The sequence below is a fragment of the Lissotriton helveticus genome, chromosome 5_1 (assembly GCF_964261635.1).
Source record: "Lissotriton helveticus chromosome 5_1, aLisHel1.1, whole genome shotgun sequence".
NCBI lineage: Eukaryota > Metazoa > Chordata > Amphibia > Caudata > Salamandridae > Lissotriton > Lissotriton helveticus.
Genome location: NC_136065.1, coordinates 2046089965 through 2046116506, shown reverse-complemented (window position 1 = coordinate 2046116506; position 26542 = coordinate 2046089965). Strand labels below are relative to the sequence as shown.

The following is a 26542-nucleotide window of genomic DNA, read 5'->3' as shown; positions in this document are numbered from 1 at the left end:
GAGCCGGAGGACGACAACCTTCCACATCCCTCGCCGCATCGGCCAACAGACGAGAAGAACGCAAAGAGTAACAGTGCTTCGTGCCTTCTTTTTGTGCTTTGACTTACCCGAAGACTTCGAAGAGGAGTGTTGGTGGTGACTTTGTGACCGGTCCCACGACCACACTCTTGACCAGGATCTCGAGCTTTCAGGACTGCTCTTGTAAAGACTTCGGATTCATGGCCCGACAGTCGGAGAATGACTTCGGGTCATGGTCGCACTCCAAGCACCAAAGGAACACAAAGTGCGGATCCGTAACCAGCATCAATTTGTGGCAGGAGTTACAAAGTTTGAAGCTGGTCCACTGATGTGACATCCCTGTGCACCAGGAGTCGAACAACTCAAAAAAGATGTCGACAAGTCGAAAAATGACAGTAAAAAAAGTGACTAGAGGTACCGCTTTCTCCAGATCTGCGCTGGCTAGCGTAGAAAAAGAAAGAACCGACGTCAGCGTGCAGGGGCACCGTCTAAGTAGATAGCGCAACGTCATCTCGCCAATCACGATGCCGACGACGAACACGGAGTTGACCGACGCCACCTACCGACGTGCAGGGGTACTGCTACGAAAAAAATTCTCTGGATCCAGTCTGATGCCTGGGGGGTAAGGAATCTATAACTAATAGTCTCTCAGATATCCACTTCAACCACACTTTCCGACTTGCAGCAGCATAGTCCACTTTGAGCACAGATGCTCAGGGTCACAACATCTCAGTCCGCTTAGGCACACTTCAGGACAATGCCACTGTACAGGCCACTTTCAGGTTCACAGCAGCACAGTCATTGTGGCACATGTCAACAGTGTCACAGTACAACTTCTTCAGAGTACCAGCAACACAGGCCGCTTAGGCCAGCTTACTACAGTGCCACAGTGTAGGCTACTTTCACGGTACAGTTGGTGTGGTCTGATCAAGCACACTTCTACAGTCCCACAGTACAGCTGCTTCAGGTAGGAGAGTGGACGTTCCAATCAAGGAGAATGCCGATTGCGCTCTCTCAAGTTTATCAATGAACAGACCCTCAGCTCCAATGCTTCTGCTAGCCCATGTAGTTCACACCTCCTGCAGTGTTGGCACTCTGCTTTCCTCCAATTCAGACAGGTCAACCTCCAGGCACTTCAGGACAGGGAGACAGCTCTTCCCTCCAGGTCATGTTCGCACACATTTGGGAATCTGGCTATCAGGCAGACCCCAAATCCGGTTTACAGTGGTCCTATGGGTACTGTGTGGAGCACGCCCTTCTGTTGTCAAAGAGAACTTTGACTGGAACAAGAGGGTCAGCAGCTCCTACCTTTACACAGATAAAGCAGACAGAGGATATAGATTTGCTGTCTGCACTCAGAACCAGTTTCATGTGTCCTTCTCAGTCTTTGTGTAGAATGATGCTCCCCACAGCAGGGTCATCCCCAATTTGGAACACCCACAACAGAGGCGCAAACAGCTGGGAGTGTTCTGCACCTGGAGATGAACTGCCACTCTGAAAAGTGATCAGGAAAAAAAACAAAAGGCTGGTCTCACCTGAATGACTCTTTGCACTATGAACAACCGAGACTAAAGTCCCCACCCTTCACCCCTTTCCCCACCATATATCAAAGGACAGTGCTCAGGAATGCTCATCAGCAGCTCCTTGACGCAACAGCACCTAATCAAATTTCTAAAGCAAGCCCTGTCTTCTCTCTCCCCATTCCAGTGTTTGAGTTTCCTTTTTCCAGTTTCAGGAATATTAGCAATACACTTCCACTGCCTGGGAAAACAACCTCACCTCCATCTTGTGCACATAAGCAAGCCAGGGGCATCCAAAATGGAACCCATTGGTTTCCATAACTCTGGTTCACTCATACACACAATGTATACACCACACTGGCCACACACAGAAGCCACTTAGGCACTCAGGGCAGAGATTTGATTTGATTCTGGAATTTATATAGCGCACGATTGCCCTGGAGCGTCTAGGCGCATTACGGAGGAGATAGCCAGAGGTGGTGCATTAATTTGAAAAGAGCCATGTCTTTAGCAGTTTTCTGAAATCGAGCAGTGTTGGGCAGCTTTTGATATTTAGTGGAAGTGAGTTCCACAGCCTCACAGTACCCAGGACGAAGCTCTTTCCTCCCCAGTTTGCCTTCTTGAATTTTGGTGTTTACAGGAGTTAGGTCTGTGCTGAGCGTAAGAGCCTTGATGGGTGGTACCAGGTGAAGTGTTTCATGAACTTTGGTCCATTTCCGTGGACAGTCTTGTATGCTAAACGTAGGCTCAAAAGGATGGCATTCCTGAAGGAATACTGTATGGAGAGTGTCCCGATAGTTGAGGACTGCACCCTCCAGCCAGGATGCCTCTGAGGACATCTGGTCCTCCTGTAGGTTTCACTAATCCCTTCCCTTCCTTTCCTTTCCTTTCCTTTCTTTTCCTTTCCCTGCCCTTCCCTTCTCCCTCCGAGTCTTGGAGGAACCTAGCTATCAATGTTGCAGCAGTGCAGTGGCACTAAGAGGACTATGACAGCCATTTCCCCTGCTAGCATTATGCTCATAAGGTCTGTGCTACACCACTAATGGAGAGCCCCCCAAAGGCCAGAGTACGCTGCTCGTCTTACGGCTGCTGTAGTGGGCTGGGTTGGTGAAGAAGACAATGTTGTTTTTGAAGAGTGCGCCAGCAGCCACAGCGGGGTCCACCAGTGTCTCGTCAAAGGTGACGTGCTCCAGCAGGAGACTCTCGCACCCATCAAAGCTCTGCACCACGATGCGGCAGTGACAGTGGTAGAAGTTCTGGTTCCGGGCGTTGATCACCACAGATCCATCCGGTAACTCATAGGGCTGTAAAGGAAGGCGAGAGGTGATGTTAAAGCAATAAGGGCGCCAGTAAAGCATTCTATCTTGACAGTGATTTAACACTCAGCTCCGCACTCTACCTTCATGCATGAGTGAGTGGATGGGTGTGTGAATAAAGAATGAGTGAAAGAGAAGTGACTGCGTGGGTAAGCAGACAGTGAGTGTGTAAGTGTAGGAGTGATTTACTAAGTGCACTAGAACATTTACAAAAGTCCGTGAGATGGAAGAAAGTGAATGACTGGTGGATTAAGTGAAACAGTGAGTGAGTCAATGTGTTGGTAGGTAAGAGGGTGTCTCACTCAGTGCGAGTTCAGTTCTCCGGAGAGTAGTTAAGAGAGTTCACACCTCCAGTCCATGCTCAGTTGTAAGTGTATGCCCTACAGATTTGCGTGTTTTGAGACCCTATAGGTGCTGTCTCATGCACCACACATATGTAGGCATGCATGCATGTGATTTACACAGTGCAAACCTAGCGACAGAGAAAACAGCACCTGGCACTCGTCGGGATTAAAGTCCTGGGCCCTTTTGGGTTGGTTGTAGGGTATGCTCTTCAGACTTCCTCCATAGCGCCAGGTCACCCCGTGGTCATTACTCAGCAGGCAGAAGACCCCGTCCCCGCTGATAGTCCCGTGACCACACACAATCAGACGCCCCTTACTAGGAGCCAGCTTCTTCTGTGGGGAAGAAAAGCAGAGAACACACAGTGACCCAATCATAGCAAAGAGTGCACATCTATTCAAGGTCAAACGATAAAGAACTTCCAGAAAAATGATAAAAACAATTCACAACATGGCTGCGGTCACAAATGGATAGAATATTGATGTTTTGGGAGCGGAAGTTACACACATTTCTTGGTACGATGGTGGTTTTAGCTAGCCAGACTGATGGAAGATTGCATCATCAACAGTCACCATTTACACCACAGATTAAATGCCAAATTACCCAGATTACTGGCAAATTTGGAGTAAAATTATTCCTGGTCTTGTGTTTAAGATGTCAGTTTAGTATGACCTAGCCACATAGGCAATGGACCTCTAGTAGACAACAAGGAACTCAACAAGTTACTACAAATGTGGGGGAATAGGAGAATGGAGAGAGTAGAATACGCAAGTCAGAGATAGTCATAGGAGAGGCACTTTCTTCAGGTACATCTGCAGCCACGGTCAACAAATCACCAAAATTCATGGTCAGAGCCGGTCGCTCCTTCCTCCTGCATCTGCGTTAGGAAGTCGTGCCCCATCGCTGCTGCTGAATCTGTGCTCATAATCGTGCCCCATCGCCGAGTGAACTCGTGCCCCTTCGCAGCTGCCTGCCTACCTCCGACTCCAAAAAGTATATTGTGCCTTCAGCTGTATTTTAAATTGTACCCCTATAACATACTATTGCATCTTTTTCGTGCTCCTGTAGTATTGTGCCTGCGTTTACTGCCCCATATCATCCTCCGTGACCCTGTGTTTAGCGTGCCTCCATTTGTTTTCATCCCTCCTCGGCCACGCTTCCTGCCGCTGCTCCGGCCCCACCCCCGCTCCCCCCAGCTTCACCGCTACCATCCCCACTCGCCACCCCGCTCCCGCCTCCCAGCTGGTCCTCCCTCCCACAGAGACCAAAAGCAGAGATCCTCCAAGCAAGGAGCTGTGACCCATTCTGACTCGGTCAGAGCCGGTCGCTCCTTCCTCCTGCATCTGCGTTAGGAAGCCGTGCCCCATCGCTGCTGCTGAATCTGTGCTCATAATCGTGCTCCATCACCGAGTGAACTCGTGCCCCTTCGCAGCTGCTTGCCTACCTCCGACTCCGATAAGTATATTGTGCCTTCAGCTGTATTTTAAATCGTACCCCTATAACATACTATTGCATCTTTTTCGTGCTCCTGTAGTATTGTGCCTGCGTTTACTGCCCCATATCATCCTCCATGACCCTGTGTTTAGCGTGCCTCCATTTGTTTTCATCCCTCCTCGGCCACGCTTCCTGCCGCTGCTCCGGCCCCACCCCCGCTCCCCCCAGCTTCACCGCTACCATCCCCACTTGCCACCCCGCGCCGGGCTCCCAGCTGCTCCTCCCTCCCACAGAGACCAAAAGCAGAGATCGTCCAAGCAAGGAGCTGTGACCCATTCTGACGCGGTCAGAGCCGGTCGCTCCTTCCTCCTGCATCTGCGTTAGGAAGTCGTGTCCCATCGCTGCTGATGAATCTGTGCTCATAATCGTGCCCCATCGCCGAGTGAACTCGTGCCCCTTCGCAGCTGCCTGCCTGCCTCCGACTCCGATAAGTATATTGTGCCTTCAGCTGTATTTTAAATCGTACCCCTATAACATACTATTGCATCTTTTTCGTGCTCCTGTAGTATTGTGCCTGCATTTACTGCCCCATATCATCCTCCGTGACCCTGTGTTTAGCGTGCCTCCATTTGTTTTCATCCCTCCTCGGCCACGCTTCCTGCCGCTGCTCCGGCCCCACCCCCGCTCCCCCCAGCTTCACCGCTACCATCCCCACTCGCCACCCCGCTCCCGCCTCCCAGCTGCTCCTCCCTCGCCCCGCCCCCCTCCACTCTCCATTTATGGCAGAGCAACTTACGTGCAGCGATCACGCGCAGCGGTCGCGCCCTATGCGCGCCGAAGGCGCGCCAAAGGTAAGCCCGTCTACGCCCGTCCGCGCCTGGACCGCGCCCAGCGCCAAAACCCCTGGCCCCGCAAAATCAACTCCACCCGCCTAACGTACAACGCCACAACCCTCTCTGCACTTAACACCGGCCGACTGCCCGACTGCCACCAAGCCGCCCCAGGACGCACCCATGGACCCTTCACCTGCCAATCCTGCAAGTTCTGCTGCATCAGGTCCCACACTGCAACCACTACCACCAAACAGAACCCTAACAACAACCACCTAAAGTGCATCCTGCTCAACACGCGCTCGGTCCACAAACACGCCATTGAACTATGGAACCTACTCGACACCACATCACCGGACGTCGCCTTTCTTACAGAAACCTGGATGAACGCCTCATCAGCGCCCGACATCGCCATAGCCATCCCAGACGGATACAAGATCATCCGAAAGGACCGCATCAACCAAACAGGAGGAGGCATCGCCATCGTCCACAAGAACACCATCCGCATCTCGACCAGCTCCGACGACACCCCCACAGCCGCCGAACATCTTCACTTCCAGATACACACCGATCCCAAGACCACACTTAGAGGTACTCTCATCTACAGACCACCAGGACCCGCACACAATTCAGCCACGACATCACCGACTTTATCAGCCCACACGCCCTCCCCTCCGAGGACTACATTCTCCTAGGGGACCTCAACTTCCACCTGGAGAAGGCCAACGACAGCAACACCACCACCCTCCTGGACAACCTTGCTAATCTCGGACTCAAACAACTGGTAAACACTCCCACCCACCACGCCGGACACACGCTCGACCCAATCTTCTCCTCCAGCAAGCACGTTTCCTTCAACCACGCCACAGGACTCCACTGGACAGACCACAGCTGCGTCCACTTCAACTTTAGAAAGACCACGACTCACCACCACCCACAACAAGTCCTCCGCAGAAACTGGAACAAAATCACCACCGACCAGCTTACCACATCGCTAAACCAAAACCCCCCCGCCATATCATCGGACCCAAATAAAGCAGCCATCAATCTCGCACAATGGATCACCCACTGCGCTGACGAATTAGCACCCCTGAAAAACCATCACAACAACAAAGGTAACAAAAAAGCCTCCTGGTTCAATGACGACCTCAAGAACTCCAAAAAGAACTGCCGCACCCTCGAGAAAACCAGGCGAAAAAACCCAACCACAGACAACATGACCGCCCTCAAGGACGCCATCCGCAAACACCACCAGCTGATCCGATCCTCCAAGAAATCAGCATTTAAGGATCGAATCGACAGCAACGCCACAACAGCAAGAAACTCTTCAGCATCGTCAAGGAGTTTACCAATCCCAGCGCCGTCTCCAAAGACATCACTCCCTCTCAAGACCTCTGCGACTCTCTGGCCTCATTCTTCCGCAGCAAAATTGCTGACATACATAACAGCTTCGGCGACCAGTCCACCCCCCTTACCACCGAACTGAAGCCCCCCGCCACCACCCTTTGCGCCTGGAACCCGATCAGCACCGAAGACACCATCCGCCTGATGAACTCCATTCACTCCGGATCACCAACCGACCCATGCCCCCACCACATCCTCAACAAGGCTGACTCCATCATAGCACCCCATCTCGGGATATCATCAACTGCTTCCTCAACACCGCCACCTTCCCGGAAAGCTGGAAACATGCCGAACTCAGCGCCCTACTAAAGAAACCTACAGCAGACCCCACTGAACTTAAGAACTACCGCCCCATCTCGCTCCTCCCTTTCCCTGCCAAAGTCATAGAGAAGACCGTCAACAGTCAGCTCGCAGCCTTCCTCGAGTACAACGGCTCCCTCGACCCCTCACAGTCCGGCTTCCGAACCAAACACAGCACCGAGACCGCCCTCATCGCAGCCACAGCCGACATCAGAACACTACTCGACAACGGGGAAACAGCTGCCCTCATCCTCCTGGACCTCTCCGCAGCGTTTGATACGGTCTGTCATAGCACCCTAGTACAACGCCTCAGCAACGCCGGGATACAATCAAAAGCATTGGATTGGATCATCTCGTTCCTCGCCGGAAGAACCCAGAGAGTCCGCCTCCCTCCTTTCAGGTCAGAGGCCACCGAAGTCATCTGCGGTGTACCACAAGGATCATCGCTCAGCCCCACCCTCTTCAACGTCTACATGAGCCCCCTCGCATCCATCGCACGCCAACACAACCTCAACATCATCTCCTACGCTGACGACACACAGCTGATCCTCTCCCTCACCAAAGACTCAAACACCGCCAAAACAAACCTACACGAAGGAATGAAAGGCGTAGCCGAATGGATGAAGAACAGCCGATTAAAACTGAATTCAGACAAGACGGAAGTACTCATCCTAGGATCATCCCCCTCCGCATGGGACGACTCATGGTGGCCACCGGCACTGGGCAGCGCACCCAAACCAACGGATCATGCTCGCAACTTGGGATTCATCCTAGACTCCTCCATCTCGATGACCAGACAAGTCAACGCCGTCTCATCATCATGCTTTAACATACTACATATGCTCAAAAAGATCTTCCGTTGGATCCCCACCGAAACAAGAAAGACAGTCACCCAAGCACTTGTCACAAGCCGACTGGACTACGGAAACACCCTCTATGCCGGAACCACAGTCAAATTACAGAAAAAACTCCAACGCCTCCGCCCCACTCATCCTAAACATACCCCGCCACAATCACATATCCGGTCACCTGAGAGACCTCCACTGGCTCCCCGTAAACAAGAGAATAACGTTCCGTCTCCTGACCCACGCACACAAAGCTCTCTACGACCTAGGACCTAAATACCTCAACACGCGCCTGACCTTTTACACCCCCACCCGCCAACTACGATCGTCCAATCAAGCCCTCGCCGCGATTCCACGCATACGAAGAGCTACCATGGGTGGAAGATCTTTCTCCTTCTTAGCGGCCAAAACCTGGAATTCTCTCCCCACCCACCTCCGCCTTACACAGAACCACCTCTCCTTCAGAAAACAACTCAAAACCTGGCTGTTTGACAAGTAGCGAGCACCCCCCCTCAAGCGCCTTGAGACCCTCTAGGTGAGTAGTGCGCTATACAAATTTTAACTTGACTTGACTTGACTACCTGCAATTCAACTGGACACATTTTCAAGCATTACGGAGGTCCACAATGTAAATTCTAAGGACCTGTTTGGTATCAAATTACATATATTACTTAGTAAAATGGAAGTAATCTTATTTTTTGGTTTGTTGGAGATTTAACTATGCTAATTCCAAGATTAGTTATATATCAACTAGTCATGTTTTCCAGATGAAAATTTTAATTTATCTAAATTCTTGGAATAACCGAACTTTGAATCACACATAACCCCAAACTCATCAGTAGCTAGTTGGGATCTAAGAATTGAAGATCCTGGGTATCAAGTTAGCATAGTTAGCACCATTAACAGGACTTGGGGGTCAAATTACATATATCCTTTGACTACTTTAGAGCATAATATTTAAGTTGATAGTCTGCGATGGATTAGCTGCTTCTTGTTTAGCCAGCATTCATATTACCCAAACTGCCAGGCTAAATAGGGGATCAAGATTGCTAAATCCAGGTTTAAAAAGTTGATAAATAACTTTAATCCTTCGGGCAGTATGGCAGCCTAGGTTCAATTCTGCATTTAGTTGGTGCCCAATGAAGGAGAATGCAATGGTAAACCTGCTACCCACCTGCATCTGATGGGTTCTCTCTTAGACCCTCTGCCAAAAGGGCTAACTAAGAACGCACTGTTTTTTTGCAGCACGCTCTTGTTTAATCCTGGACTAATATTTTAAGCCAGGGTTCATACCATCTAGAACAGTTTAACAAACTAACTAACTCTATATATAGAAAACATCCTTGCCCTGGATCTCTTTAAACCTGAGTGTTTCAGAGACTGACAACAACCTTGAAAGCATCTCCAAAGTGATGCAGAAAAATGTAACTTTGAAATTGCAGAAGTTCTTGGATTAAAAAGTAGTCTGGCTTACAGATACTTGGACTGCAGACTCTGACAAGGTACCAAAACGGCACTGGTGACTGTGTGTTCAGCTACTTCAGATCGTCAAACCAACTCTGAGCAGAATTTTGGACTCCTTTGTATCCCAGTGCAACGTTAGACTTGGTGGATTATTCCACCTTACCCCAGTCCTGGACAGACTACGTCTTGTCCTCGCCCTGGCCTTGAGCTGGTTACCTCCTCACTGAACCCCTTAAACCATCCTGTTGAACGGGGGGGGGCTTTCTTTTCCTCTGTGACACAGCTGACTTGTGGAATGCTTCATGGTCACCACTATGCCCTATGGTGTTCAGCAACTGTATCATCTTGTTGCTCAAGATCATAGGAAGGTTTAACTCCCAGTACAGTTATTGTGAATCCCCATGTAAACTGGTCTGCCGGTTTCCATGGGGGGAGGGAGGGGGTGGAGGGCGTCGTGGCTGGCACACCGAACACGGTGTGATTATGCATAGAGTTAACGGACATTCCAGTGGGCTGAGTAGAGCCGTTAATGACTGCAATGCATGGTGTGTGGATGACCAAGAATAAGACGTTCTGGATATCACTTATAGATTATAAACCCTGAGGAAGCACTCAGTATATGGGCGAAACACGTTGGCTATCTGGCTGTATTTTATTAAGGAGATTGGAAACAACAACAAAGAATGTAATTTTTAATCACATCCTTTCAAGGTGTCTGGAGATTTAATGTTGGCACTCTATTTCTGTTTTGTTTTAATTATTGGGGTGTTAAGACAGCTGACCCAGGGAGGTAGGCAACTAGTTAATTAACAAAGGGGAACTAACTGGTTAGTGCGGTTGAATAGTTCTTAGCTGTCTCACAGTTGCCCGCATCTTGAAAATCCTGTTGCTGTCACTTGGAGATCTGCTGTTTGTGTAGATTCTTTGGTGTTCCATGTATGGAGAAGTAGCCATCGCTTAGTAGTTTCATTGTTATTTGGAGCATCATCACCTAGGCGTAACGAAGTATCCTCTAGACAGGCACTGGCCTCTTCGAAAAGATTTTGAATACACACGCACTAAATGATGAGGGCTGCCAGTGGTGGTAACAAAGGCATGGTTCCTTCAGATGCAACTACGGAGGAAGAAGACTTGTGTTCATCAACAGTGGCACACTTGGCTCAAGATCCAGGTCAGACTGCCAAATATGTGTCTCCATCACCTACAGCATCCTGTCGCCTGCCTTCTCCGTCACCCACAATCACAATCAATCCTTTAGAGCTTTCTGGGAAAGTCTGGAATCAACTAAACCTTCACCCTAACTCCACCAAAGATTAAAATCCAAAAATCGAAGAAGGAACAGACAGAGAAAAACCTTTGCTGTCCATTTACTGAAGATCTGAAAAGAACTTTTAGGCTCTCCAAGAATGTCCTTGGGTGGCTGGAGCCACGGGAGGCTGGTGTTTGAAGCTCAAAGGCTGCTGGCTCTCACCAACAAATCAGGAAGGAAGGCAACATTCACATTTTTGTGAGATCCCGGTCACCACCCGAAGGCTTTGCAATAAGACACCTAACCAATCTGCCTCTAGAATTGTAATGCATCAATATTATATGTACCCTGACGAGTTACACAGATGACCCCAGAAGTCCCCTATAGCCAAGTAGAACTGGCACATCTTTCTGTGCTATGCAAAGGACTCCGCTGTCCTCTAATACAAGCTGTTAAAAAAACCACACAAATATAAAAAGAAAAAATGGTATTTCCATATTTCTTACTAATTCACACTGGTTTTGTAAGTTTCTTGCTGCCAAAAAAAGGGGAGGCCGCAAGCCTACAGAAATGTCTGTACTTGCCAGATCGTATAGGTTGTCGGTGTTACAGGTTTTCAGTCTCATTTACTGTACTGGCATTTCATGACAGACAATATGGCTTTAACTAATTGTGCTCATACTCCGCTAGCCAGTCCCAATCTAGATGTCTGAATTTAGACAGTTCTACAGAACGTGGCGATAACATGGAGTAAGATTTTTTTTTTTTTACTATGTATAAGGGTGCACGGTATTTGCTTGAACCTATTACCCTCGTGTTGATTGTAGCCCATTACGGGTGTCAAATCCTCCAGCATCACTTCTTTCTCAGAGCACTAGGAACGTTTTTTTTCCCAACTTCTGAGGACAGACACCGAAAAGGAAACATTGGACTTTCACCAATTCAAACCTCAGGAAGTTTAGAAACAATGATCTCCGAGTCTTACTGCAATATTCTGCACTACGCAATAGAGGTATACGTTGGCTCTGCATCCCTCGTGTTAACTTCCGGTGATTCGAGTGTGCAATAAATATTTTCGATTCCTCGCCTGCATCTCCAATGAATTTGTGAAAGTGGGGGCGAGTGCTAGGTCGCGTTGTTCCTGCCATCCCACTCTATAATTTTACAGAAGATTGTGGTGACGGTCTAGTTTCAGATGACCGGAACCGGAAGGGCTTCAGCGGAAGGCGGCCATGATTGTTGGCGCCGACCGCAACTATAGAGCGGTGTATATCCCGGCGCTCCGGGTCTAATAAAGAAAGATTCAACCTCCCAATCACTAGTGGGCTACATTATTTTAGAACCCCACAATGGCGACGAGTGGTGCTCGTCACGGCGACTCCTAATTGCACGGAGTTTGCCGCGGCGGCGAGTATAACGCATCGGACATTCCCGCCCAGCGGGGGGGGGTCCGTTTTGACCCGGAGCGCGGGAGAGGACGGCAAGAGAGGCCGGTTAAGCCCGCGCCCGACCCTAAACGTGCCTACAGCCCGCAAGGGGGCCACCAATATATTATTCCACGGCCAGAAACGTTGAACCCGGACTTTAGAGTCCAGAAGAGGGTTTGCTGCCCGGCACACGTATTCCCTACACCCCGGTGCCGGAGAACAGCCTCAAGAGAGCAGCAGGTAGAGCCGGGGCCAGCACGCAGCCGGTGTGACTATCCCAAGGGGTCGCACAATCAACTCCAGGAGAAGACTCACTACCTCGTGGCATTGCACCCCATGCAAAGCTGGCATCTAGTCCAGAGTGGAAGGTCGGTGAGTGACGGTGGTACAGGGCCACGCACCCAACGAGCCACTGCCGCAGAGTCAGAGAGTGCGACGGCCGGCGGGAGCAGCGGGACAGACACGGATCAACGTCAAGCTCCGGGCAGCCCCCCCGACCGCGACGCCCCAGTTCCGGCAAATCCCAACTTGGCCAGGAAAATGGCGGCACAATCCACTTCTCTCACGCAGATGGTTCCGTTTTTGCCTTCCAGAGGGGAGCCGGCGATGCCCTGGGAAGACTGGAAGAGATACTTCCAGAACTATTTGGAGGCGCTGGAAGAGGAAAGCAGAGCGGCTTATTCAAGTAAGCGACGGTTGAAAATACTATTGCACAACTTGGGGCCGGAGGGCATCAGAGTGTTCGATACCATCGTCAAAGGGCAAAGAGACGATAACAATGATGATGTGTTCAGCCACGCTGTTTCAGACCTGGATGCGCACTACAGACCCGTGGTGTGCGTCGCAATTGGCAGACACAGTTTCTTCCACAGGAAACAAGGAGTAGGTGAGACGGTGGATGAATACGTGGCAGCTCTCCAAAAACTGGCCCTCACGTGCAAATTTGGTCCTTTCCACGATGAACTCGTCCGAGACCACATCATCATGCACACGACGAGCACGCACGTCCAAGAGAAGCTGTGGGTGAATGGAGACGCACCTTTGAAGGATGTTTGGGCCATGGTGAAGAAAGCGGAGATGTCAAAGAGGTGTGCGCAAGCAGCCAGAAAAGACGTAGGAGGAGCTCAGACGGTTTGCAGAATCATGACGAACCAGAGAGGAGAGAAGGCCAAGCAAAAAGACGCGAATAGGAATCAGGACAGCAAGAAAGGTCCACAGCAGTATGGAGGTACAGCACAGAAGGCAGGCAGGGGCGGCAGGCCAAGTTGTTACCGGTGTGGGAGCACAGCGCATTTGGGGAACGACAAGGCGTGCCCTGCATTTAGAGCGAAATGCGCATACTGCAGTACCTTCGGTCACTACGAGAAGGTGTGCCGTCGCAAGCCAAGAGGAGCCACAATCAGGTATGTGGACCAGGAGCACCAGGAAGAAGAGGGGAGCCGAACGGATGAGGACGAACAACAAGAGTTTCTATACATTGATGCCCAAATACTAGATGTGGGGGGCACGGAATCGGACAAACCCAGATTGAACATGCACATAGGTGGAGTGCCCGTAGAGATGATTGCGGACAGCGGGGCACCCATCACCATAATACAAAGACAGGAGTGGGACAGAGAATTTGCAGCGAAGGTGCAGGAAGAGCTCCGTCCAATGGACTTACGACCAGTCACGTATACGGGGCAGAGGATACCAATGCTAGGGTATTGCCCTTTGCTGTTCGAGTTCAGGGGCCGTCAAGCCATGTGTAAGCTGTACGTGGCGGAGAAAGGACCGTCTGTACTCAGTTGGAAAGACCAGGGAGCGTTAGGGATACAACTCAACCCTGGGGGAGTGGAGAAGATTCTATTGATGGACATGGAACAGAACGACGACACTGAAGCATGGCGCAGAGAGTATCCCAAGGTGTTTGGAGGACAAATAGGAGAACTAGCCAAATACCAACACCTCATCAAGTTGAAGGAAGGGGCTACGCCAGTGGTGCATAAAGTGAGGAACATCCCGCTCAGAAGTCGGGAAGCGGTCCAGGCAGAACTGGACAGACTGGAGAAAACCGGGGTCATACAAGCTATAGAGAGCTCGGAGTGGCTCTCGCCCCTAGTGGTGGCCCAGAAACCCAACGGGAAGGTTCGACTATGCATCGACCTGAGGGAATTGAACAAAAACATCTTAGTCGACAAATTCCCTCTTCCCCGCATCAACGAGATGCTGGCTAAAACGAAAGGCATCAAGTGGTTCTCCACGTTGGACTTATCTTCAGCGTACCACCAGGTGAAACTCCATCCATCGTGCAGCCACCTCACATCTTTCATCACCCCTTTCGGCTGCTACAAATTCGCGAGAATGCCCTTTGGGTTGGCGTCAGCTGCCGCTGTGTTCCAAAACCTAATGCATAAACTTTTCAGGAAAATTAGTGGCGTCCAGTTCTTCCAAGATGACATCCTGATCATGGGAACATCCCAACAGGATCACAACGAAAAATTGCATCAGGTGCTACGCACGCTGCAGGCCAACGGATTGACAGCAGAATGGTCCAAGTGCAAGCTGGGGGTGCCATCAGTCACGTACCTCGGACATGAGGTTAGTGAGAAAGGTATAGAGCCAAAGAGGGCCAACATGCAAGCAATTGTGGAAGCGCCAACCCCAGAGAAAAAGGAAGACGTCAGATCATTCCTGGGTATGGCGGAGTACTATAGTAAGTTTATTCCCAACTTTGCCACAAAAACTCATTGCATGCGACAACTACTTAAAGAGAAGAATGGTTTCAAATGGCAGGAGGCAGAACAGGAAGAATTCGCAAAGCTCAAGCAAGAACTCAGTACGACAATTCCTCTGACCGGGTTTGATCCTGATGCTTACTCGGTCCTCACCACAGATGCCAGTGAAAAAGGCCTGGGGGCGGTGCTGATGCAGAGATCGGCGATGGGAGAGATGTCCACCATCAGTTTTGCTTCAAGGTCCTTGGCGCCAAATGAAGAAAAGTTCAGCGTCCTTGAGAAAGAGATGTTGGCGGTGGTGTGGGGAATGGAGAGATTCAGGCAGTATTTGTGGGGAGCCAAATTCCTCGTGAGAACTGATCACAAGCGATTGGTAAAAGTATTGACATCAAGTGGCCACGCCCACGCCACTCCACGTATAGCCAAAATAACATTGAGACTTTTGGATTTTGTGTATGATGTGGAGCGCATACCAGGGCCGCAAAATAAGGTGGCTGATTTCCTGAGCCGGGCGGCAGCAAAGGAAAGAACAGACATGCAAGAGACTCCGAACTGGGATGGCTATGTGGTGGCCACCGTTCAGGACATGGAAGGAGTAATAAGTGCACAAGAATGGGAAGAGGCGTACAAAGCGGACGATAATCTGGAAGCAATCAAAGGGTATGTTGTACATGGATGGCCAGAGAAGAGACATCTCCGAGAAACGTTACGGAGGTACTGGGAAGTGCGGGACGAGATGTCACTGGGAGCGAATCCCATGTTCCTGTTAAGGGGCGACAAGGTCGTGCCCCCCCAAGGAGTGATAGACCATTTACTGGCGTTGCTGCACGAAGGACATCAGGGAATTACGAAAACCAAAGCCCTGGCCAGACAGATGTACTGGTGGCCAGCCATCGACTCCCAGGTAGAAAGATATGTAAGACAATGTGAGTCGTGTGCAAGGGCCGACAAATCACAAAGCGTGATGAGACCTCCATTGGGACGATTCCCCATACCAGAAGGACCTTGGCAGATGGTGTCCGTTGACATCATGGGACCCGTCCTAGACAAGGAAGGACTGCAAAAATATGTGGTAGTGTTGATTGACAAGTACTCCAAATGGCCGGAGATAGATGTGCAGGAAGTTATGGACACGGATGCCGTCATATCCTTCCTCAGAAACGCGTTCCTCAAGGAAGGAATCCCGAAAGTGATTATCTGTGACAACGGACCACAATTTACGTCTGTGAAATGGGACGCGTTCACATCAAGGAACGGCATAGAGGTCATACACACGCCTATTTATCATCCCTCGGGGAATGGACAAGTGGAACGTTTCAACAGGGTGATCATGGGCACCATTCAGGCGGCCATCAATGATGGATTGGACTGGGAGAAGGAGTTGCCAAAAATGATATGGGCATACAGGATCACTCCGGGTAGCACTGGTTACAGTCCGTTCAAGGTGCTACGGGGAAAAGACCCCTTCACAAAGGACAATGCAGCGTGGAGGAAGATGGTGGTGCAGAGCAAGTGGTCTCCAGCGGTGGTCAAGAGAAACCTGGAAAGAGCGCAGGAAACATACACTGAACACTTTAACAAACGACATGGTGTCCAAGGAGTGACATTGGATAAAGGCGATTGGGTGAGAGTGAAAATACCTACACTCAAAAGAAAGGGGGAAAGCAAGTTCACTGCACCCCTACAAGTACTAGAACCCTATGCAAGATCTGCACTGCTAAGCGACGGTAAAGTGTGGTCGCAGGACAGGATGGCTAAATGTAGCAAGATCTTGAATTGGGGTACAGAAGGAGGTGAGGAGATAGAGAATAGGGAGATGAACGAGGAAGGATGTAGCGGACAGATCAACGAGCAAGTGGAAGAAGGCATGCAGCAAGTGGAAGTTGGAACGGGAAAGGAGAGCGAGGAGGTCAGAGGGCCTCAGGAAGAGAAAGGCGAAGACAGAGGATATAAAGGAACTGGTGAGATCAGCATGAAGGCGAGAACCGTGGAACGGAAGGCAGAAGGACAAAGCAGAGCACAAAGCGAGGGAGCGAAGGTGACGAGAGCCGGAAGAAGAGTGAGAATTCCGGAGAAGTTCAAGGACTTTGAGATGGACTAACAGTAAGACATAGTGATTGTTCAATGTTATGTAAAGGGGGGAGATATGTGGTGACGGTCTAGTTTCAGATGACCGGAACCGGAAGGGCTTCAGCGGAAGCGGAAGGCGGCCATGATTGTTGGCGCCGACCGCAACTATAGAGCGGTGTATATCCCGGCGCTCCGGGTCTAATAAAGAAAGATTCAACCTCCCAATCACTAGTGGGCTACATCATTTTAGAACCCCACAAAGATCGGGGCGTAATTAGGCGGAGGGGCGTAATTACAGGAGGTTTGCGTAAGAAACGTACTGCATAATTGTGCAAGTTGCAGTGGCGTGATTGAAATGGACTCTGTGCCTAGGCATGAACACAGTTGGAGGAAGGAACTACGTGATAAGGAAGACTGCTATTTCCCATATGTCCACTAGGTGACGCCATTACATTACTGTTAATACTAGAAATGCAAAGTCACTACTTGGTCATGAACATTTTAATATTTCATCATTTGGGTATTTTATATATTCCACCACTCCCTGAGCTTGTGAAAGAACGGCACGTGCGCCCTAAAAACGCAAGGTGCAAAGACACACCACCCAAGAATGACACTGATACATGGCCGAATTCACTACATCTGTGGTGACAGTGTTAAACAACATGGACAAACTGGGGCCTTTGATACTCTGGACCATGAAAGTCTAGTAAGAAATGTGGTTATTAATTGGGAAGGATGTGAGTCCTTTACAAGGAACAAGTTTCTCTTCACTGGGACAAGAGCGGCCCATTGTACTACTTGACTCTTTCAGGGTAGCATAGCAAAGCGGTCCAAGGCCTACTCAGAAGAGATGGTGTGGGCGAGTAACCCCAGCTCACTGCTGCACAACAACAAACCTCAATAAATCATCGTCCAGTGCCATTTCTTATAGAAAGGAAAAATACTTTTATTACACATACACTACTAAATGCTAAGCATTAAAATTACAAAACAGGTACAATCCGGTAGATCTAAGGTCTTCGAACTTTTTTGCTGTGAGCCCCCCTGAGCAAAACGTTTTCAAGTCGGGCCCCCTCCAAGTGTTTATGGCAGTACTTTGGGGGAGTGGAAATATTTGGGCCGAGTGCAGTTGGGGTGGGATTACCATTTCAGGAGTACTTTTTTTCTGTAGCTAATAATCCACACTTAGGGGCCTATTACGATGGAGGATTTTCCGCATCCTCCGGGCCGGCGGAAGCCACCGCTGGCCCGGAGGATGCGGAAAATCCTCTGCGGACCCACCAAAGACCCACCACCACATTAGGATGGCTGGTGGGTCCTGGTTTCCGTCCGCATCTTTTGCGCCGCGGTTGGCTTACAACTGCGGCGGAAAAGCACTAATATGGTGACGGTGTCTCTCAGACACCGTCAGCCAGATTAGGATGGGCTCTGAAACATGCTTTTCCGCGGCGGCTTTTCCGCCGTTGAAAAGCATGTGTAACTTCACTGCGGGGGCCCGTTGCGAAGGGGGTTGGGGGGTGCACATGGGGGGTACCTATGGTACCCCCCTGCATTTGTATGCAGAAAGCGGCAGGCACCGCGCGGTGCCTGCCACTTTCTACATACAAATGCAATGCGTGCATTTTTAACATTGCTGCGGGTGCAGCTTGAAGCCGCACCCGCCGCAATGTTAAAAATAGAGGATGTGACCGCCAGGGTGGCGGTCACATCCTAATTGCACAGGAGGGAACTCCGCAGCCCATGCGGAGGTTCCCTCCTACTCTATGGTGGCGGACGGACTCAGGTCCGTCCGCCATCATAATGTGCCCCTAAATGTGACCCTTATAAAAAACCAAATAAATAAAGCATTCTCACAACTCCTGATAATTGGGGAGTTGTGAGCCCCTCACACTTCTTAGACCAAATGCAGCTGCAACTGTTGCACTAATCATAGTTGCAACCCTGAGTGGCAGTTTGTGTCCTCTTCCTCTTTCACCTCTTCCCCACCATGCACGACCATCACTCCAAACTTGGAACAGACTCTCTGTCCCTTTCAGAATAAAATTCGCTCCGGTATGCTTCCCACCACTTTGCAGCAAAGGTGCCCTCACCGCTAATGCTGGGAAGAAAGGTGAGCCTCTGACCCTCTTTTATAAATGAAGGCAATCATAATTGTTATGCAGTGGGCCTCTCACTCCTTCTTGCCCATTGTCCAGCTCTGCCATCTCTTTGAGGCCGAAGCTAATGTGTCTCCCCTGATTCAATTTGCCCTTCTTTTGGACCATTGGTCCGAGGCCCAGAGTAACACTGGCACAATAGTGTTGCCCTGGGCCACAAAGTAATCAAGAAAAGATAGTAACACAATACTAATTGGGGTTATTTTGATACCTCACACCCCTGGGCACCCATAACACTGCATCTGTAGCACAAATTATACCTACTACTCTGCCCACTGGTCCATCACTCCTAGACATGAGGTCCAAAGCAGGTTGTCTGCCCCGTTGTGTAAAAAATAAAAAAATAAAAAGTGTAAATCCTACATTTCGCCGCCTGTGGCTTAGGACCGGTTTGTTCCCTGCGCAGCAAGGGTAACCTGGGCTCTAATGCCAACAAGGAAAAACAGGTTCCCATCCGCTATTTTGCTTGTAACAGACAAAACTGGGGTGCACTGCCCTAGTGACACTGCACCTGCTGCATTCATGGTAGTGATGGCCATTTAAAATCCATATGCCACATAATCGACCATCTGCTGCATATTCTATAGATTCAAAAAAAATGTGTTTCTAGCTCAGACAGATCAAAACTTACTAAAAAGACAAAAACACATGTTGCCACGTAGTGAAAGGCCAATCTCAAAGGTTGACAGTCAGCTTTTTGTTATTTATTGCTGAAATTGGGTATTAATCTGGCACAAATGAGGGGAAATATTTGTCCCCACAGTGTTAGCATGCGTAAGATTGATAAAATAATAAAGTAACACTATCACAAAAAGTACTGCGATAAGCCGCATATGTTGGATTTTTTTTGCCACATAATTTAGTCAACTCTGCCACATAATTGCATCCTTCTCACCACATAATTCAAGCAGCCTTTGCTTATACAGTGTATAATACAATTTTTAAATAATGACTTGCATATTCACAGTGCTATGTGTTAGAGGCAGGGACATAAGAGCATTGTAAATACACAAGTCAGGATCCCACACGTTGCCAAGTAGGATTCAATTGTAGGATTCTCTGGTTTCACGGTTTAGTTCAATTTGCCTTTGTTTTTCGTTTACGGTATGTGCATTATGTTATATGTAGCTGGCTAAATGTGCAAAAAACACCAAAATACTTACAGAAAATGTTGTTCCTTTCTTTGTAGCCACTAAGCCAAGTTTTTGACCCTCCCACCACGGCACCAACAATAACAGTTACCATCATTGTATATGCCCTTTACCTGCTGGATGTAAATGTAGACCGCCTGGAAACGCGATAAATAAAGAAAGTCGCACTTCCAGGCCATCTTCATTTACATTTTATTTACAAAGGCTTTTGCGCCAACCTAGGAACATAGCCACAGCCCCCCATGGGCGCGCGCCGCAGTTTGAAGACCTCTGGGGTAGATGGTAATACCTTTGGTGACACCATCATATCACATTACACGCCTGGTGGGTCCTGCACCCTATGACCACAAAATCCCCAACTACACAAGATGCAACATCACAATACAAGCAGGGTTCATTATCAATAAGGCAGATCTACTGGCTTTGTCAGGGAATCACCACACCAGTAAAAGCAGCAGTATGTTATAATTCACCATTGTAACACCATTTAAGCCAATGGGGACAGTACCAATATGCAAAACATGTTCTAGCCCACAACTGAAACCATTGGGGATAGTACCAACATTCAACAGCCTTCATTATACTATAAAACCATGAACTGTTAACCACTGACATTGTCAATAAGTATTGAATCTTTCCCACCCACGCGGGCGGTGATGGTGCGGCGTGCGCCGGTTTCCCTCACGTGGGCAGGGGTAGCATGGGCCGAAGTGAAGGTACTGTCTTTTGACCCACGGAGATAGGGTCTTCCCCAGGAGAGTTCTATTCCGTTAGCCCCCACAGGATGTGTACCTGGGGCAAAAAGTATGCCATTAAGGGCCATATGTATCAAGCCTTTTGCGAATCGCAAACGGCCTTTTTGCATGTTTTGGGATGTATGAAACATTCGCAAAATAAGGAATAGCAAAGATTTGCGATTCCTTATTTTGCCATAGCATTTAAGGAATCGCAATTTTGTGATTCCTTAAATGCTATCAGCCAGATTCATCAAGGGAAATTGCGCTCGTAAAGGGCCAGATTCTGAGAATCTGGCCGTTTGCGAGCGCAATTTTTGCATTTGGATTCATCATCCCAAATGCAAAAATCGCTATTATAGAATTCGCATTTTTGCGAGGAATAGCATTTAAGGAATCTCTATTTGAGATTCCTTAAATGCAATTCATGAAACATTTAAAAATTGTGATTTCGCAATTTAGGGCCGCTATTTACCGCGAAGTCAAACCTCATGGTAAATAGCGGAAACTTAGAAAAATGCACTTCAGTGCATTTTGTATGTTACACACACACATGTCCTTGGGACATGTGTGTGTGTAACACCAGCGTCCAATATCATTTCAGGGATGCAACAGGGTGTCCTTTGGACACCCCTGCACCCTTGAAATCGCAAACTCAAAATGCGAATCGCTAATAGCGATTTGCACATTGATATGTCTTCCCATTCATTCCTATGGGCCTTTAGGCCTTTAGTTTTCCTGCCTGCCTTTAGGCCCATATGAATGAATGGGGAGTTATTCCTTATTTGCGATTAGCAATTAGCTAATCGCAAATAAGGAAGCTGTAGGAATTGCAAAATAAACTGCGATTTGTACATGAATCCCGTTTTGCGAGTCTGCAATAGCGATTCCTTAATAATCGCTATTACAGACTCGCAAAACTGGACTTTGATGAATCTAGGGGTATGTATGTAGCATTTTTGGGTTGCGAATTATGGTTGAATGAACGAATGAATAGGAATTTGTATTGCGCGACTTAGCCCGGAGGCATCAAGGCGCATAAGATGGCAAAACAACTGAGTGAAGAGTGAACACAAATAAAGGGTTACAGGTAGGCCTCTGCAAAGAGCCAGGTTTTTAGACCTTTACGGAACAGGTCTAGGGACGCCAGGCCCTTAAGTTCTGCAGGGAGCATGTTCCAGAGTTTCGGGCCAGGGAGGAGAAAGCCTTCCCTCCCCATCTGGCCCTGACGGTTCGAGGGACCGACAGAAGATTTTTACTGGCGGAACGTAGGGCCCTGCCCGGGGTGTAGAGAGACACAAGAGACCTGAGGTCTTCTGCACCAGATCTGTGAAGAGCACGGAAAGTAAGAACCAGCACCTTGAAGTTAATCCTGGCCTGCACAGGAAGCCAGTGAAGATTCTTTCTGATAAGGGATCCAGAGGACCGTCTGGGTGCATCATCAACAAACCCTGCTGCTGCATTCTGGACAACTTGTAAGCGATGGACCAGTCTTTTGCTAATGCCCAGGTATAAGGCATTACAATAGTCCAGACGAGGAGAGATAAGTGCCACCGAGACTTGTTTACGTGCTTCCCTTCCGGGGAGAGATAGTGTGTACGTTTTCTTAAAGTCCTTAGAACACCACAGCAAGTGGAGATCGTCCTGTTGACTTTCTTGTCGAAGGAGAGTGTGGAGTCAAGGATAACACCCAGATTACGAACGACAAGAGAGGGCTTGGGACATGTTCCAAGGGCAATAGGCCACCAGTCGGGCGACCAGACCTCTTGTTTACCTCCAAAGATGAGGACCTCCGTCTTTTCCCCATTTAATTTGAGGAAGTTAGAGGTCATCCAACCTGCCACTGCTTCCATACAATTCCTGAAGTTTGAGGCCCTGTTCTCCACAGATTGCGAGAGGGAGACCATAATCTGGGTGTCGTCAGCGTACGGCAAGACTTCCAAACCAAAGGATCTTACAAGCCGAGCAAGTGGGGCAACTTGTAGTTGATGGTAACTTGCGAATTCTTCCAAAAATGCACAACGTGGCATTTTTGAAGGTGGCATGTGATGCACACACATGCCCGAAGGGCATATATGTGCGCCATATGCACACACATGTACATTTCAGGGGTGCAGCAGGATGTCTTTGAAACACAACTGCACCCTTGAAATAATTCTCAAATTGCGATTAGCAAACTGCGAATTCGCAATTTGAGAATTATTTTGAAATCATTCCTATGGGCCTCCTGGCCCATAGGAATGCATTGGAAATTATTCCTTAATTGCGAAATCGCAAAATGCGAATTCGCAAATAAGGAATCGCTAAAAAATAGCGATTTTCTTCATACATACCATTTTGCGATTCCTAAATAGCGATTCCTTAAAAATCGATATTTAGGAATCGCAAAAGGGTTTGTTGATACATATGGCCCTAAGTTACTAAGGATGTGCCAGCCCTTAGAGGCTTTGCCCTCCCCGGGGAATATCGCCTTCAAACAACACAGCAATATGCACGTTTTCCTGCCTGCCTTTTTGTGGGGAGCTGGATTCTGAAACTTGTGCAGCCCCTCTGCAGCCAACGAAGAACATCCTACATGACAGGCACCATGGTTTTGGCTGGCTTGTGACCTGTGTGTCAGTAGAGTCAGCGGTAACCTTCCTAATGGGGGTCACCCAGCTGCAGGAACAGTCCACAGAAGTCGCAACGGAAGCCCCCAGCGGGTCCATTCCCCAACTGTACCTCAGGGAGCAAAGGGTGGCCAGCACTGCTGCTCCTTAAGAGACCCATCATAGATCTGAGGGTCAATTGGAACTAAAGTCCTTTAGTCCATCCTTGCAGCGGCATCAGGTGGATTCTCCTTCCAGCTGGGCATTCTTTCGGTATCATCCCTCCCAGGTCCAATGTCTTCTCAGTCTCTCCCTTGTGTAAGGGTTTTTAAGTGGAGGTGGAACGTTCTAGAACTCCTGGCCAATCCTAGGGTGGCACTTTCGGTCCACCTCTATCCCAACCTTTCTGCACAGCATTCTGGGACCTTCCAACATAGCGATTTAAAGTAGACTGTGAAAAGAGCTTCCCTGAGAGCCCCAGCTCCACCCCCGTCTGACTCAGCTGCCTGATCTCTTCCCACCAAACCAACAAAGGGGAGCCCCCTCCTGTGATTAGCTACAGAGGTCTTGCCCTCCTCCTATGTTTATGTGGGCTTGGGCCTAGGCTGTCCAGTGTGACAAGCTAATTAACTGATACAGATTTCCTCTACACACACACACACACACACACAACTTTTCCCAGGAACTTTGTTAAGCACAGCTAATTGCTCAATTGTGTGTGGAGGCCCTTGATCTTCCTGCTGGACAGCAGAGCTCATAATTGGATTCCAGGCCTAATGGGCCAAGTTAACAGCTGAGTCTGGGAAACATAACAATTCTTAAAGTGCCATTCAGGATGCATATATATCCCTAGAATAATATCTCTCTGAACCATGTAATCCTAAGTAGCACAATACTGTATTTTAGTACAGGTTCCTCCTATAATGTGGTGTCAATCAAGTACCACAGATTTTCAGTAAGCACCTAAACTTGACTGCCCACTTACATTATAAGGTATGCCCCCCAGTAAGAACCAATGCCTGAGGGGTCCCTTTTTAGGTCTCGCCCTGGCAAAAAGCACGCGAAGTGCGCTCTCGCCGCGAGACCTATAGCCGTCCGCTCTGCTTCCAAGGAGACAAGAGATGGTCACGCGCAGCACGCCGGAATCGGATCAGGTCGCGCGCGCGTTCACCATCTCCTGTCTCCCTTGAAAGCACACACAGAGAGACACACACAATCAATCAATCAATCAATCAAAGCATTTGTATAGCGCACTACTCACCCGGAGGGTCTCAAGGCGCTGGGTTGACACACACACACACACACACACACACACACACACACAGAGAGAGAGAGAGACACACGCACACACACGAGCGCACATACATGCACGCACACACACACACAACTCCTGAATCCCCAGCTCTCCTTGCACCCCCTCCAGTGTCAGCCAGCCATGCGCCATCTGCCAACAGCTACTCTCTCCCCGCATTCCCTACCGTCGTTCCGCCATGCTACAGCGTGATGCCCTGCAGCGTGTCCCCAGAGCTCACAGGATGCTCGGTGTACTTCTCAGCCCAGGCGGCCGCTGTCACGCTGTTCGTGCTGCCTTAGGAGCATGCCAGGCTCAAGGACAGTTCAACCTCCAATTCAGACTCGGAGCCTCAGGGCAGGTAAACGCCGTGTCTTTTCCGGCGACCCTCAGCTTGCGCCGGGACAGCCGATGTGCACGCTCACGTCATCTCGTGCACTCTCACCACGCTTTCAGTTTCGAGCGCTGAGGGACGTTCTCACGCCTCCCATAGTCACTCCACCGTACTGACAGAGCAAGCTACCTTTCTTCGTCCCTCGACCTCCTAGAATTATGCATGAAACTGTAACCCCGTGCATTGACCTCGTTACCCGGAGTTCCTGCCCCTTCCCTATCTTAATCGGCACTTGCACGTTGATCCTATTTAAGCGGTGTTATTGCCCTCTGCCCATAATCTTATCGATCCCTTGAATGCGCACTTTTGCCGCTGCATCGGCGCCCGCCCTACACCCATCCACCTTTTGTCACCTGCCGAGCCTTCCCTCCGAAAACAGAGACCCCACCAATTCGAAAGCCACCCCCCGCCGACGGATGCCCACCTCTCCACGCATCTCCAGCAAACTTGACTCCCCCCGTGTCCAGCGTGCCCAACCTGCATTGCCAACTTGCACCAACCGGCCCCTATTCACCATCCATCCCATTATTTCCTTGAGCCCGGGCCCAACCCAACCCGTGACAAAGCACACCCCTCCCTACTCCTGGTCGCCCTGACCTCGTACTCTCAGTGTCGCTTTAAATATTTTCATACCCTTATTGTTGAGGGCAACCGGCACCCCCGCACCCATCACCCTCGCGTCGGCAGTTCTGCATACGCTCCTACCCGCAACCCCCACCGAACACCCCTCCTCACTGTCATGCCAAGCCCCCATGTGCTCCCGACCCCCACCACGCATCCACAAGCCTCCCCTAAGCCCCCACAATTTACAACCTGCCACCCTTTCTGTTAAAAATGGGATCTCTGGCTGGCCAAGGCTCGCTCCAAAGTCAGTCAGAGACCACCGCTCCAAGTTAGGGCAAGGGAGTTACACGCCAAGATAACCCCTGCTCACCCCCTTGGTAACGTGACACGAGCAGTAAGGCTAAACTCGGAGGCAATGCAAGTTAAGTGTTTGCGCACGCACCCCCAGCAACAACACCCAAGGCCCACCACAAAGGAAACTCCACACAAGGTTCTATAAAAAAATAGCCTTTGTATTGTACAAAACACATTAGATAATAAATACACACTTTACAATGTGCCATAGGCACGTGGCAGAATTTACAGGGGATTAGGTGCATGGGACAGGGCCACAGGTGCCACTGTCAGGAAGAAACACTTTTAGAACTAGCACTTGGTAGAATTATCACTCTGTAGGGATAACCCTCTACACATAGAACAATTGTAGAACCAGATAGAAAATAAAG

General features: G+C 49.4%; 1 protein-coding gene across 1 annotated transcript in view; it reads right to left on the bottom strand.

The window, feature by feature from the left end:
• NEU1 (neuraminidase 1) overlaps nt 1–26542 on the bottom strand; it is a 118870-nt gene that overhangs the window by 12166 nt on the left and 80162 nt on the right. The window contains exons 4-5 of the mRNA XM_078645894.1: nt 3349–3531; nt 2623–2842 (exon numbers count right to left, since the gene is read on the bottom strand). Of these exons, the coding sequence (XP_078502020.1) occupies nt 2623–2842; nt 3349–3531 (403 nt within the window). The remainder of the gene's footprint in view (nt 1–2622; nt 2843–3348; nt 3532–26542) is intronic.